Source organism: Plutella xylostella, chromosome 9 (genome assembly GCF_932276165.1).
Source record: "Plutella xylostella chromosome 9, ilPluXylo3.1, whole genome shotgun sequence".
NCBI lineage: Eukaryota > Metazoa > Arthropoda > Insecta > Lepidoptera > Plutellidae > Plutella > Plutella xylostella.
Genome location: NC_063989.1, coordinates 6760828 through 6776178, shown reverse-complemented (window position 1 = coordinate 6776178; position 15351 = coordinate 6760828). Strand labels below are relative to the sequence as shown.

At 40.3% G+C, this 15351-nt stretch overlaps 2 protein-coding genes across 2 annotated transcripts in view; both read left to right on the top strand.

The window, feature by feature from the left end:
* The first annotated feature begins 3797 nt into the window (after window positions 1–3797).
* On the top strand, window positions 3798–4989 carry LOC105380326. Its single transcript, XM_038113481.2, has 2 exons — window positions 3798–4045; window positions 4740–4989. Exons 1-2 carry the CDS (start codon window positions 3869–3871, stop codon window positions 4899–4901), a joined length of 339 nt encoding a protein of 112 aa, XP_037969409.2. The 5' UTR covers window positions 3798–3868; the 3' UTR covers window positions 4902–4989.
* Window positions 4990–5321: 332 nt separating this feature from the next.
* LOC105380325 overlaps window positions 5322–15351 on the top strand; it is a 30866-nt gene continuing 20836 nt past the window's right edge. The window contains exon 1 of the mRNA XM_011549846.3: window positions 5322–5713. Within this exon, the coding sequence (XP_011548148.2) occupies window positions 5643–5713 (71 nt within the window). The 5' untranslated portion in view covers window positions 5322–5642. The remainder of the gene's footprint in view (window positions 5714–15351) is intronic.

Genomic DNA, 15351 nt, shown 5'->3' with positions numbered 1-15351 from the left:
CAGTATGGGAATATGTTAGGTCTAAAAGATAATTTACAATAGTTTTTTTTGCGCTAGATTTAAGAAGACTATGGATAGAAATAATTTTAGCGTACAGTGCACATACGGGATAGTTATTCCAGCGATATACCAGGTTCATTGATAAGTCTAATGAGTTAGTATGCCACAATATTGTTATCGTGTAGGTATAATACATAATGTAGGTATAATACATAAAGAACACTAACGATGGTGCCTTTGAAAAAGCTGGTCGATTTATTGATTGGGTAAAACATTACAGGGACAACCAACATTTGGAACCGTTTCATGACTAAATTCACACATTTTGGTTATTAATTACAATAGTATTTCGTATTGTTGGAAGTCTAATCTAAGCTCAAGCCATGTCCCTAGAATAATTTATGCAGTCAGATAGTTACTTAGCTGTTGTTTCCATACCTAGGTAGGTAAACTACGCGTACAAAGCTTAATGAATAACGTATTGCTATTAGCATCACTTTGATACCTTCGCCAGACTGACAACTGGCACCTAGGTGTATGTAGATAGGTGACATGCTGATTGCATACTAATTGACTCATCATAATTTAATTCAATACCAGCGCGCCACTGTTGGTATTCACATTACATGGACCCTCCCGCCGCCTCCCCCGCCGCGCCTGATGCGCCCGCCACGCACGACGCGCTATACGAGTACGCGGCGCGCAGCCCCCCCGCTACACTCGACGCGTTCGCCTGCGTGCTGCTGGACACCGTCGCCAAGGCCGCCAAGACCAACCGCGTCTTTATGGAGAGGACGGTGATGACCCGCCCCGGCGCGCCCAGCGTGCCCGCGGCGCGCGCTCCCGCCGCCTCCCCCGCCGCGCCTGATGCGCCCGCCACGCACGACGCGCTATACGAGTACGCGGCGTGCAGCCCCCGCGGCGCGCAAATTCCGCCGCTTCCGCCGCTACACTCGACGCGTTCGCCTGCGTGCTGCTGGACACCGTCGTCAAGGCCGCCAAGACCAACCGCGTCTTTATGGAGAGGACGGTGATGACCCGCCCCGGCGCGCCCAGTGTGCCCGCGGCGCGCGCTCCCGCCGCCTCCCCTGCCACGCACGACGCGCCCGCCACGCACGACGCGCCCTACGAGTAAGCGGCGTGCAGCCCCCGCGGCGCGCGCTACCCCCGCCGCGACCGCCGCTATACTCGACGCGTTCGCCTGCGTAACGGCGGCGCAGCTCTCTGTCTTCATGGAGAGGACGGTGATGACCCGCCCCGGCGCGCCCAGCGTGCCCGCGGCGCGCGCTCCCGCCGCCTCCCCTACCAGCACACGGCGCCCGGCCGCCCCGCCTCACCAGGCTCGGCTGGCCCGCCCGGTGCCTTCTGGGAGCACACGGAGCCCGGCCGCCCGCCTCGTCAGGCAGAGCTGGCCCGCCCGGTGCCTTCTGGGAGCACACGGAGCCCGGCCGCCCGCCTCGTCAGGCAGAGCTGGCCCGCCCGGTGCCTTCTGGGAGCACACGGAGCCCGGCCGCCCGCCTCGTCAGGCAGAGCTGGCCCGCCCGGTGCCTTCTACCAGCACACGGAGCCCGGCCGCCCGCCTCGTCAGGCAGAGCTGGCCCGCCCGGTGCCTTCTGGGAGCACACGGAGCCCGGCCGCCCGCCTCGTCAGGCAGAGCTGGCCCGCCCGGTGCCTTCTGGGAGCACACGGAGCCCGGCCGCCCGCCTCGTCAGGCAGAGCTGGCCCGCCCGGTGCCTTCTACCAGCACGCAGCGCGCGGCGCGCAGTACCCCCGCGCGCGCAGAACCCCTGCGCAGACCACCCCACCATCCGACCATCAGTGTTCTCGAGGACGACGAACAGTTTAGGGGGAGGACCAGGGCTGTCACCATGCTACTCCGAACGCGAGGGCGCTTAGTTCGGACTAGAGGGGGAGGATGTAACAAGACTGCTAACCGTTTTCCCGCGAAAACAAATCGCGCGCCGAAAACGGTTAGCGTCCCACGCCGCCGCGCCGTTTTCCTGCGCAGCTCTACTGCGCAGACCGCGTCCCGCGTCCTCCCCTTCACCCGCGCGCACCCCGCGCTCGCGCCACCGGCCAGCGAAGCCCGCGCAGTCAGTCGGCGCCAATCCGTTTCCCGGCTACACGCTCGCTCGCGCTCCTTCAACGGACATTAGTTTTAGTTTTACCATAAGATTACCTCACTTGCATTATCACGTGTCTGAAGAACCTGACAATATAGTTTACATTGTGTTTTACCCTGAGATTGTGTTATTCCCTACCACTCCCACGATAGGACCTTTCTCATACCCTTTTAAAAACACCATCACTAAGTACGATAGTTCCAGTGGATAGAAGGTAGCAATATTCCCCTAAAAATGCTATATAACGTGTCTAAATATTACGCATTTACTTAGCTGGAAATACCCTATTAGGTATGACCATACAATAAATTGTACAGGGAACACCCAAATATTCCGAAAAACTTTTTTCCGAATTTGATAACACCCAATATGTAATTTACGAAATATTGCAATACCGATTTTTTAAAATACTGAATTATAAAAATTACGAGAATTATAATTTCGAATATTATAATCACGAAGATTTGTTATTACGATTGTTAAATATACGAACGTAAAAAAATACGATTACTTTAATATACGAAAAATAAAATACCGATTTATTATTATCACGAAAAATTCAAATCCCGATCGGAAATATGATAATTCGTGATTTTGTCAAAAAAACATAAACGTTTTTTAAACCTTAGCACCAAACCAAAAGATAGGTGCGACGACGAGCAAAGCGAGGAGGAGCGTGTTAGGTGCACATAGATATCGAAAAACAAAGCGGAGCGCAGCGAAGCGGAGCGGAGCGTTTCAAAAATAGAGCAAAACAATTGTTAAATAGAAAACTATTTGTAGTATTTGTTGTAAGTAACACAAGAAAGCAATACAATTGCTCGGATTTTTACGGTGTTTAACCTTAAAAACCCTGGAACCTAAACCTAAAGATAGGTGCGACGACGAGCAAAGCGAGGAGGAGCGTGTTAGGTGCACATAGATATTGAAAAACGAAGCGGAGCGCAGCGAAGCGGAGCGGAGCGTTTCACATTATATAGCTTAAAAATACATGTATAATAGATAACTACTTATTTCTTGTCAACTAAATTACATTCGGGGATTTTTATTTTCGGAATATTAAAACTTCGGGATTCGTAATTTTAGCAATTCGATATAATGCAAAATCGTACATTTGGAACATCGAAATTATAATATTCTGAAATTTGACTTTCGTAATTTTAATAAATCTGTTGTTTGAAATTTCGTTTTATCAACTATTCGTGATTTTCATTATTCGGAAACTTGAAATTCGGGATTGTGAATTATTCGGAACTTTGAAATTCGTAATTATAAAAATCGTTATTTTCATATTCGTAAAAAAGTAATTCGGAATTATGTAGTGTACCCAAATTGTACAAAATGGTTTCAAATGAAAATGTTTGTGACACCTGCAAGTACCTAGTACATTAATAATTCGTGTGACCCAGTGCTGTCGCTCAGCGTGACACCCCTGGCCAGTCGCTGCCCGAGCCTCCGATCTGACCGATATACCATACAATATCTAATAGCCCTATTAAAAACACAAAAAAGTTTTTAGACTGTTAGTAGGGCATTAAACTTGATTGGACCCAACACAGATTCTAGAGCTTTGATGACCTGGTACAGATATTCGACCCTCCTTTAATTTGTGTACCTACCTTTGCAACAACAATTGCCTGTAAAACTGGCCTAAATCTTTGACAAAAACTAGAGCCTATTACAACTTACGAGTAAAAAACCTCACAAGTATTTAACGCATTGACTTGAAAGCTTAAAAGTTAAAAATGAAGCACCAAGAAGTGGGCGTAGACTTCTGGGCCATGGGCAAGGCGATGCTGACGTACGGAGCGCTGACGGCGCTGTGCTGGGTGATGCTGCGGCTCTTCAACACGGTGTTCACGCTGCCCCGCCGTCTGCGCGCCCAGCAGGACCAGATACAGAACTCGCTGAAGGACTTGCAGGTAATTGGGGGAACGGATACCGGATCACCGGATCTCCGGATCCGGATATAGGTTTTGGTTTTTCAGAGATCCGGTAAGTAATTGGATAAAACAGAATCCTTAACCAGTTGGCTGCTTAAGTACAAATCCTTTCAAGCGCAATAAGTACAATTTAAATTGTTTATGATTTCGCTAGAAACAAGCGCTTGAAGAAGAGTTCTTGAGTGGAGACCACGAACGGGCAGCCAGTCGGTAGTGGCTTGATGTGGAAGGTCGAGGACCGAGTGTTGTGGCACTCATTGGGGGATATGAGCCTACGTCCAGCAGTGGATGATTATTGGCTGATAATGATGATAAATCGGAGAATGATGTCCATGAAGTATGTATCTGGTAAAAATATCACAGTGTTTTTGTACACGTGTTAGAAGTTAAATAACTAGTTAAGTAAGTATCTACTAAAGTTATCGGGGCAAGCGGCACCAAATCATTATTTATTGACCGTGCTTGGCGCAGACACAACTTTATTTAGGTCAGATTAGCGGGACGTACCTAAATGCAGCTGGATGATATCTAATAATGTCACAGTTAAATTTATAACAGAGATATCACGTCAGCTGAACTTGCCTATAAAAGTCCACTATTTGTTAACATAAATAAGTAATTATTAATAGGTATTTACAAAGAGGAAGGCATTTTATTTTGAATTAAATTACAGAAACGGTTTCCTGACCTAAACATCACAGAGGAAGATCTTCAAAACGCCGAAAAAGAACTAGACGATCTCATAAAGGAGAATGACAAGGAGAAGGAAGATAAACTTAAAAAAGAAGCTATAGAGGAAGAGGCAGTGCCCGAAGAAACAAAGAAAGACCTTTAGGAATATTTAATCAAACAGTGGTATCTAATAGAGCACAAAATAATTATTATTTTTCTAATCAATAGAATACCCATCAAATCACCAACGATACAGATGTTTTACTTTGCATTTTGCACCTGTCGGAAATCCCACCATTGCTTTTGAACTTGGAGTAAGTAATCAATATTTTGCTTGCTGTAAAGACCTTCGTATGACGTAGGTAGTTCAAAGATAATGAAAGTGAGCTGCTTCACTATGCAAACCATGCATTTATATTTACCACCCGAGAGATGTCGCTATATCGTGTTAGTTCGCCAGTGTCCCGCCAGAGGGCGGCGGCGGCGGCGGCAGATATGCGGAACCGGCCCGAGGCGTGGTTCCATCTCGGAGCGAAGCTTTCACCCCTAACTTAATGTTATTGATCGCTCATCGCAGTATCCCTGTACAAAACTGTGGCTATTAGACGCCGTTTTCGGCCGGTTAATATTAACATTCCGCGTACCCGGTGCCATTCTTGTTGTGATATCTACAATATACGTCCTTGATTGTGCATAGATAGGTGTTATCAGGCGAGCGCAACTAGTAAACATGGTTGTTCTAACTAAACAATGTTAATCAGTCGTGTTGATGCGGTGACATTTGTCACGCGTATAATTTGCTCAATGTGTGAGTCGCTGTGATTGTTGAGAGACTGTATACCTTCGTACGTAGATATGAGTAGCTAGTGTCGGGTGAGGGCCAGGAGTGAGCACTGTCGGTATCATGACGAGGTCCAGCTACCGGCCGCTGGTCCCGCGCTCCTCCAACAACTCATTGGACAACAGGGAGTCTGGGTGAGTACCACACGGCCTTTGTCATGTAACGTCAGCTGTAAAATTAGATTATGATTTAACAAGTTTTAAAAAATATTGATGTGTGCATGTCCTTCTTATCTACGTACAGACAAAGGAACCAGTCGTTGAGTCAGTTTCTAGATAAATATGCATTTGATAGGAGAAAATCTAAATGTAGCGCCAAGAAGTACCTATGTACCTACTTCGAGCATAACTTAATTAATGAACTCACTAGGTAGATGTAGCAGAGACGTAACGTTAGGTTACTGGATGCCACTTTGATTTTATGGTAGGTGGTAGGTATCATACTAAATTAAAAATCTATCTCTAAAAAAAATTTATATTTAGTTTGTGTACAAATAAAGAGTCAGTACCTACTGTTCTATCTATCTCATTGTGGCGATGGTTGAATACCTATATACAATTATACATACATGAAAATTATACTATTAGTTACTGTTATTCGAATGTGCAAGTTTTCACCAGTCAGCACAAGAGTGGTTTGAAACTTCGAAACGGAATGTTTAATAACGAGCAATCACGACAAGTGGCCGATAGTGGCTGGATTAGAAAGGCCGAGGACAGAGTGTTGTGGCGCTCCTTATGAGAGGCCTATACTATATGTACTCCAGGAATAGATAGAGATAGAGTAGTCTGGACATAGGCCTCTCCTATGGCAGCAGTGTATGATATGATTTACGGACTGATGAAGATGATATTTCATTGATTTATTTAAATGAGTACCTACTTCCCATTAACATCTCTATCACAAAATATCACTATATAGTGCTTGGTGCAGTTTTGAATTCATAATTTTCGTTAACAATGACATTTACTTATCATCATCATCAGCATCTATTATTTACATAAACTTTTGTTTAGTCGTTAGGTGCTAAGTAGATAGCGGTAAATATAACATAATTAGTTCAATATAAATATTATGTAAGTACTTATACGTAATTAAGACTTCAGTTTATTATATTCAGACATTAAGTACATAGATTTATAAGTACTATTTGGCTACGGTAGGTTTTATAGACTATTCAACTGAATGCCCTATAAATAATCTAAACTTTAGGTACTACTGGTAGGTGTTTAGATCATCTAAAGGACACTTCTTGTCACTAATCCCTTAGGCACTGAGTTATTTATGTTACTTGTGGTCCGCTACCACAAACCACAAGTAACATAAATAACTCAGTGTTAGGTTTCATAAGTACTTAATTGTGTTGTAGGTCTATGTTACATAGGTAAAAATACGGGTGTCTGTAATAGCTAATACTGATGCCGTCATAACGTAAAATTGTCCTAGATACACTAATTATGTAGGTTGGATTCTATTTTCATCATACTAAGTAGATGACATTCTGATGGATAATGTAGAGCAGTGTTTTTCTTCCTTTGAGCCCCCCTGGGGGGTCGCGAAGCTTCTGTATGGAGGTCGCCAGAGATCGAAAAAACAAAATAGCTTTTTTAATTCGGACCATAAATAATAATACACATACGAGTACATGATAAAAAACCGAAGGGTCAAGGGGGTTATTTATACCAGGGGATCGCATCATGAAAAAGGTTGAAAAACACTGATGTAGAGAGGATTCTCTATTCGGGGAATTTCCACTAAATCTTCAAATATTTTTAACCGATAAGCATCACCCTCGTCTACGAAAACTATACAGAGAATGAATTTTCAAGTATCTACCTATGACATGAGTTGGCTTGTAAAACGAATTTTCCTGCAAAATGGCAGAATGAAACCTTAACTTTGTTCCCCTCTGAATGAGGCATTTGCCAGATAATTGAACGTAAAGTGGACGGACGTCGAGAGGGGAAGCTAATGTCTGAACTAGGTTCCGCAATAGACCGCTCTCGATGACCTAGTTTGGGACCTAATTCTGGTTAGACTAGTTTTGTGCAGTAGGTCTACTGTGAAATGTGCATTAATAATACGGTTATACCTATGTACTTATATAAAAAATTTAAATACTTAAGGTCCTACCTATTTGATTGACATGGTATATAAAGCGTAATACATATTTAATTATAATGTGTATATTTACCTACCAAGTTGCCGCCACTTATTGCCGCGTAGTTGCCTAACTGTGTTTAATCAGAAGATTGCTAAGAACAATGCGTACTTAACTAGTTCAAATATTAGTTTATAAATTATTTCGATAAGATGGCAGCATCTTGTATTTAGTTTGGAATTTCGCCCTAACTACTCTTGTTTTAAAGTTATTTAGAGTTTATCTCTTCTCTTACAATTGTAATACTTACTTAGATAATAATTAATGCAGGTACTACCTACCTATGTACCCACACGAGATAAGTGTGTTGGTGGTAAGATTCGTTATGACATAATAAAAATCAGAAGTATACAAAAAGTACCTACCTACGTACATAAAGTACCTACCTACGTACGTCATAACAATTTATCATCATATTCATCAACGAACTGAACTAATGCAATAAACGAAAAACATACGATGAAACACTTTCATAATTTAAAATAAATAATACTAACCGAAGAACTTATAGACAGGTTGCAGGTCAGTTAATGGATGGATTAGAAAAGCCCACAGTGCTATGGCACTCCTTGGGAGATGCCAGTATTCCTTGATTCATAACTCAATAATTCAGATAGGAATATTGTTGTTATTTTTTCCGCAAACAAGATATATATTTCATAATAAGGTAGGTATCAAAGTCTATTGCGTAGTTTATAATCAATTATAGAGCAGTGAACTCATAATGAGCACACATGTTTATTTATAAAGGCGTCTTGTCTCTATTTAGATTCGCTATCACGTTTCTGCCGACACTTGTTATCTTCAGAAACACTTGCATTCAATTCTTATCTTTTAAGAGAACACGTGATACGTGTTACTAACCACGTAACAAACGAATCTGCATATATCATAAAAAACAGCATTTAAAGGGAATATAGACTGCAAATATTTTGTATACGAAGTACTGACCATGACCAATGCTCTAACTAATCTTATGTATAAGTACACCGTTATGTGCCTACACTACAAACTACAAATCGTCCAACTGCAGGTTGAAACCTGCAGTTGGACGATTTGAATCTGAAGACTGGTAAAGGCAGCATACCAAAGGTTTCGCATATTCAGTGCTACGCCGCCGCCGTAGCACTTCGTAGCACCGCGTAGTAACCTGCATCGAAAAATCCGAAATGAGAGTGAAAGCTTCAATGGAGCAAATGTTTTCTCATGGCAAAGTAAATTATTAAAATATGTTTAAATTAAGTATATTATTTACTCACGGTTGGGCTTACGGTATAGGTACAGAAAATAATTATTACAGGTCCGTAGGCTCTGGTAAACACTGTATTTTATTTACTCGTACATACCTACCTATGTATGTCTAGCAGATATTCAGAAATCAATCTAGGCCAATCTAGGGAAACGTCTCATCAGATGACCTTTACCATTCGTATTTGTAGGGATTCACTGTTTACAGGTACGGGGATAAATAACTTAATTAATAATTACACTCGGGGAAGCCCTAGCTGTGCCGGGAGATTTGTCTGTATTTGAAGTGAGAACAATACATGCCACATCAATTCTAATTAACGACTGTGTTACGAAACAAAGTACGAAACCTCCCTTCTTGTACAGTCAGAAAAAGAGACAAGTATCCACCCCCACCGCTTTCATATTGGAACGGACTTACAAAAAGGCTCAAAAGCGAGCTTATTTAAAAGAGCCCCTGTGTGTGTATCGGTCGAATGAAATTATTCATCACATTTATCTTTCATCTGTGGAAAAAGGATAAAACCAGCATAAAAAATATAATTGTGGGATTATTACCTACGAGGCTCAAGACTGAATGAAAACATGTATCAAAATTATAAGGCATATGCTTGTGTAAATGTAAATGATTACGATTCAGAGTATTTTATTTTATACCGTTTTCACATAAAAGGGATCTGGATCTCAGAAAGTCCAGTCGCTCCACTGTTCGGAACAACTGTGAGATCTGGAACGTAGCCAAATACTCGAGACCTGAGGACACTTCTATACCCTTCAGTTTGCCATTAACATGTCCGCCAACAATCCTATATTCATTCAAACTGCTGAATGTTTAAACTTAATCTGGGTCAGAATATTAAAGCGCCAATAAGGATCTTACGATGAAGTTTGTTCAGGAGTGTAAAAAACTCACGAATTCATAATATAAATATAGCTTTGCTTAATATATATGGAAATAGCAGTTAAACCCGGAAAAGAGTACCTGCGCAATCTTTATGTTTACTATATTTTCAGCTGAAAGGCTGAAATAGAAAGAAACACAAGACTAGGTAAAGATGTCGACTGCGGCTTAGCTCCGTGCTCCGGAGCAAAGGTGAACGAAATTGGGTTACGTAAACATACCAAGTGCAACCACGATGTGGGTCACCGGATTGTCGTTTTTTAATGAACCGCCATATAAGGTACCTATGGTACACAGAGGTAGCTATAACCTCTTCCATATCTTCGCCAAGGATGCACAAAAGAAGTCCCCGAGTGACGTATTAATTGTTATGTGTATAGGCAAGTAGGAGCACCCTGAGCAGTCAGCGACTGACACACGACAGACACTATTATGGACGCTTCTTGAAATGCACCATTATGGCTTTAGTGTACTTAATTACCAATGGCTTTTGGTTCCCAAATATGTACGAGTACTTATAAAAGATATACTTAGGTACTTATTTTTTTCTTTATAAAGAAGAGTGTCAAGTCGAGATGCAGCTTGCCAAATAGGGCACCGAGTGTGCCAAGCGCAAGCGTGGAGCACGTACATACACTGTGGTGCCGCTGCCGCGACGATATCTGGCAAATCTTTTAAACATTTTGCTTACACGTGTTCAGTAGATACTCGTACATGCAGTCCCCTATAAGATTTTTTTTTTTGTTTTATCTTACTAAATTAATTGTAGATACTTAGGTACTTCTAAATCTTAAAGAAATCACGTCATATTTATAATTAACTTTTGGAATACTAAGCAGTAGGCAATTAATTTCTTAGTTAGGCACAGCTAAGCTCGTGTAATTTTCATGGTTACTAAGTATACCTACCTATACGTATATGTTTTGCCTTCAAGCTATTTTGATTCAAGCATCATACCCTTGAAATGAAGTGCTCTCTAATAAAGCCTCTAAACAGAAGATGGAAGAGGTCTGAATATTTATCTTAGGTAGCATAGCACCCCAGACTTGAGGGGCTTTCCACAAGAACATAACCTTAAAACCGTGATAAAAGGCGCTGAGCTTTGACACTCGAAACGACGACACCTCCACCACCTCACTAACAAGTGGAAATTTTATCTGGCTCAAGGATAAAATTACTTTATTAAAACTCGGTGTGAGGGAAGGCGGGTATTGTGTACTCGATCGTTATTCGTTATACAAGTTACGAGCGTAGGGATCCATAATCCATCAACCAATAGGATAGATGGAATATGGAATAGATGGATAGATGGTTTGATATCTGAAAAATGATTAAAGTACCTTACGAATATTAATATGGCAAAAGTATATAGAGTCAGCTTCATTAGGAGCTAGCAAAGTTTATAAGATATAATATAGTTCATAATGTATTGTATGTACCTATTGGTATTATTTGGTATACTCAGGTCTATACCTATAAGCTAAATATAAAGCAAATGCCATGTGGGTCTCGAAGCAACTCTTACGTGTTACAATAAATACCCCACAGAACACCGAGCTCCCAACGACGCCAGTATACGGTCAGTGGTGCAGTGGTAAAGGTCTTACGCGTTACAAGAGTTAAATTTCATGGCGTTGGCCGAGTCATTTACTTTGCACTGTACCAGCAATGGCAACATATCCAGTGGGGCGATCACCAGTGTTGTCGACTACGATACGATAAGTCGATACGAATTCGATAGGAAAGTTACTGGACTATGTATGCGTTTTATTAGTTTCTAACGTTACCGACAGGGGCGCTGATCAAGATGTCGTAGGTACCCGAGTCCGCGTACCGCGTCGAGCTATCGGACTTAAGTTGACAGCACTAGTGAGTGGCCTATAGTGAGTGTTCTTATTGCGTTGTGGTCGCAGCTGTTCGACGACACACAACACCGTCACTTGGCTCCCGACCAGCTGGCTGACCAGAGACAGCATCATAGTCATCTGCAGGCACCTGACTATGCAAATACGCCCCTTTGTTGACAGAGCCAGGGTACATAATTGTGTTGGCAGGCTAGATTGCGAATTTACTACGTGGTTGTAGTAGCAAATTAGACTACTTTGGTTTTTCCATATTACCTTCTATGTATATGCAAGTCTGCTATGCGTAGTAAATTCATCGCAGCTGGTGTGTGTGTTTCAAGCTTTGTCTATTTTCGGGTAATACTACGTACTAAGTACTTACATGGTCGCGCCTAGCTTATCATGCCAGAGATGCGGGTTCGAATCCCGGCGCTGACATGTACCAATGAGTTCTTTGAATTTAATTACAATGTATATCATCGCTCTTACGGAGAAGGAACACATCGTGAGGAAACCTGCATATCTAAATTTAGCACATCTAAGTATGTGAAGTGTGAACCCACCAACCCGCAGTGGACCAGTGTGGGTGAGAAAAAGTCCAAGCTTATGAAGGCAGTTTAGACCTAGGGGACATGCACAAAGGTTCCATTCGGGAGAGTCAGGTGCAGGTACTTACAGCCCCAAAGAGAATAAAATAGAATAGAAATAGAATACATGGTATTGAAACGTGGGTAATATTCACGATTCTAATATATATCCAGTGTTCTAAATTTTTTATACTTACAGGAATCACAAAATAAAAACTCAGTTCATTCAACCCAACTGAAAATATCTGACCTACACTTGTAGCTATAAGTACTTACAAAGAATGTGCTTATGACAAATTTTACAGTAATAAATTAAATAAGTAACTATACTTACTTATCATATTCAGAAGTGGATTATGGGACTCACAAGGCAACTAACAACAACCTTCCTACGCATAGAGTGTCTTATACAGTCTAAAATAATGTAAGTATAAAATTGCCCGTTAATAAGTCGATAAAAACGTAGTCATAGGTTTACGTAGGTGGTTATCATACCATAATATTCTATTATTATGTTACACCGTCAAAAGACCAAATAGTGACCTATAAAGAGTAAAAGCACTTTTTAGAAAGTTTATAACTAAATACATACTTAATATCGAAGGGCACCCCTTCTTCTTGTTGTCTGCTGTGTTCATTCTAGTAAGTGCTTGATTAAGTACTTATTAATTATCAATTAACTAGCTACCTTACTAACCATGTAGGCATGTACTTACTTACCTATCCTATAGTAAGTATTCATACTTCATAGCTTTGCGTTGCGATGCACTTTAATTAATTAGAAACAAGAAAATGGAAAATAAGTATGTTACACCTACATTATAAACACGCATAGCAAATTAAGCTTGTGTCACTAGTTTAATTAATTTATTAGTATATAATTTAGCACCTAAGTTCAGGGCATACTGAAAACCAGCGCTGCATAGATTATACGAGGTATAACTCGCAGCATTGCTGAGTTTGTCCTTTTGCCACCTTTTAATCTTAAGTTAATTTTTGTATTTGTGTTTTATTGTGTTTTCCCGATTATGTGGCAATAAATGTTTTTTTCTTTCTTTTCTTTCTTTCTTTCATAGGGCATATAGGTACACCTAATTAAAATATTTTACAATAAGTACTTAATAGCGACTGTTAACCAGAGGTCAACTTCACTCTGGGGAACAAAAACACAGTAGGAAGTATAATTACTGCACTATAATAAATTACTAACCTACTTAAGAGTAGAGTATAGCACTTGCTCGTCCATACAAAAAGAGAAAACGTTTTACTACCCCTAAATATTATCCAATCTCCATGATTTTTTAATATGTTATTGACACAAGGAATAACTAGGTTTATAGGTTTTCCTTTTTTCAAAATTTTCTATAGATTCAAACTTATAGGCACCTCAAATAATGTTTTTTTTGTGATTGCGACTTTGTTGAATTAAGCCGTTTGTGGATCAATAACAACGATTTTTTTTTTAAAAAGCGAAACCTATAAACCTAGAATATATTAAGCTGAAGCGATTGACACTAAAATCAAAGAGATTGGTTGATATTTAGTTAGTGTAAAACGTTTTCTCCCAAAACCAGAATTTCATCAAGAAAAGTACCTATTCTCAGTCCCGAGCTGCAGTGCTCTCTATCGCACGATTGAGGGTCGGGGGGGGAAGCAAAGCACACGTACGATAGGGATGTCCATAGTGAAGTCGATAGTAGAGATGGGATCCCGCCTGCGTTATCGATATCTATAGATATACAGGATGTCCCATGTTAAATTGCACATCCGAATCATAGTGACACAACTCGTCATTCTAAACATCTTTTGTTTTAAGACTTTTGATTGTTTGCGAATTTTATTTTTGCTAATTCATAGAAACTTTGTTGGCTATGAGATTTTTTACTATAGACAGTAGATTTTTTTTCACGAATTTACAAAAGTCGTAAAACAAAAGTTGTTTAGAATAACAAATTAAGTCACTATAATTTGGATGTGCACTTTAATTTGGGACACCCTGTATATAAAAAGATGTGAATAGGAAAAGTTTAAAATACTAGTAGGTTTTCAAGCAAAAAAATGAATAGTGACTATATTATATTTAATCCTCACTCAACATGGATTAGGTTACTTAGGAAATTTTATTTACTTACATCTAAACTAACATAGTTACTTACATAAAAATATAATACTTAGGTACTTACTTACTATAAATTGACTTGAGGCCACAAAAGCGAATAATAAAATGTATTCTATGATATAATTACTTACGTATAGTCGTTTGCAATAGAATCCAACAATCATGTAAACAAATATGGCGGACTGACATTGACAGCGTATTGTTTATGCCCATAGTGATGTCATAGTGTTCTAATTAGATTAAATATATAAGCCATAGACTATAAAATAAAACTGATTATATATAAAAAAGTGTTTATTAAAACAAATTTAAATCTTCGTCTTCTTCATCATCACTATCAGAAGTGTCGCCGGTGACCGTAATTATAAATGGAACCACTGTGTCATCGCTTGCCGTGTCTAAAATGCCGTCGAGCTTTTTCATTTCTTCCTCTTCCTTTTTTCGTTTTGGTTAATTATATTAAGCTCTTGAAAAATTGTTTTTATTGTATTCAAATAATATTAAATTAAAATAATTTATTAAATTAAAATAAAAAGATAACTTGAGATTACGAACAACACTAACTATTCAATGACTTATAGAGTTCGATGAGTAAAAAACTAAGATGACAGCTTGGCAAATACTTCGAAATTTTTACGTTGCAAATGTTTTAACAAATTTAACTTATAAATACAAGTTAAATCGTGTTGAAGATAATGTGAAAACAATGGTGCGTTCGTTGAAATCAGACTATGTTCATAGTTGATCGTCAAATGTATGTGATTACGGAGTAATCGTGACAATTTGGTTTATTTACATGATTGTTGGATTCTATTGCAAACGACTATAAGTATACTAAGACATCATCAGCCAATAATCATCCACTGCTGGACATAGGCCTCTCCCAAGGAGCGCCACAACACTCGGTCCTCG

Bases quoted from the DNA above. Each gene is read 5' to 3' on its own strand.
- LOC105380326 (XM_038113481.2), top strand. From the start codon at position 3,869: ATGAAGCACCAAGAAGTGGGCGTAGACTTCTGGGCCATGGGCAAGGCG. The intron at 4,046-4,739 runs GTAATTGGGGGA...ATTAAATTACAG, and splicing joins ACTCGCTGAAGGACTTGCAG to AAACGGTTTCCTGACCTAAA.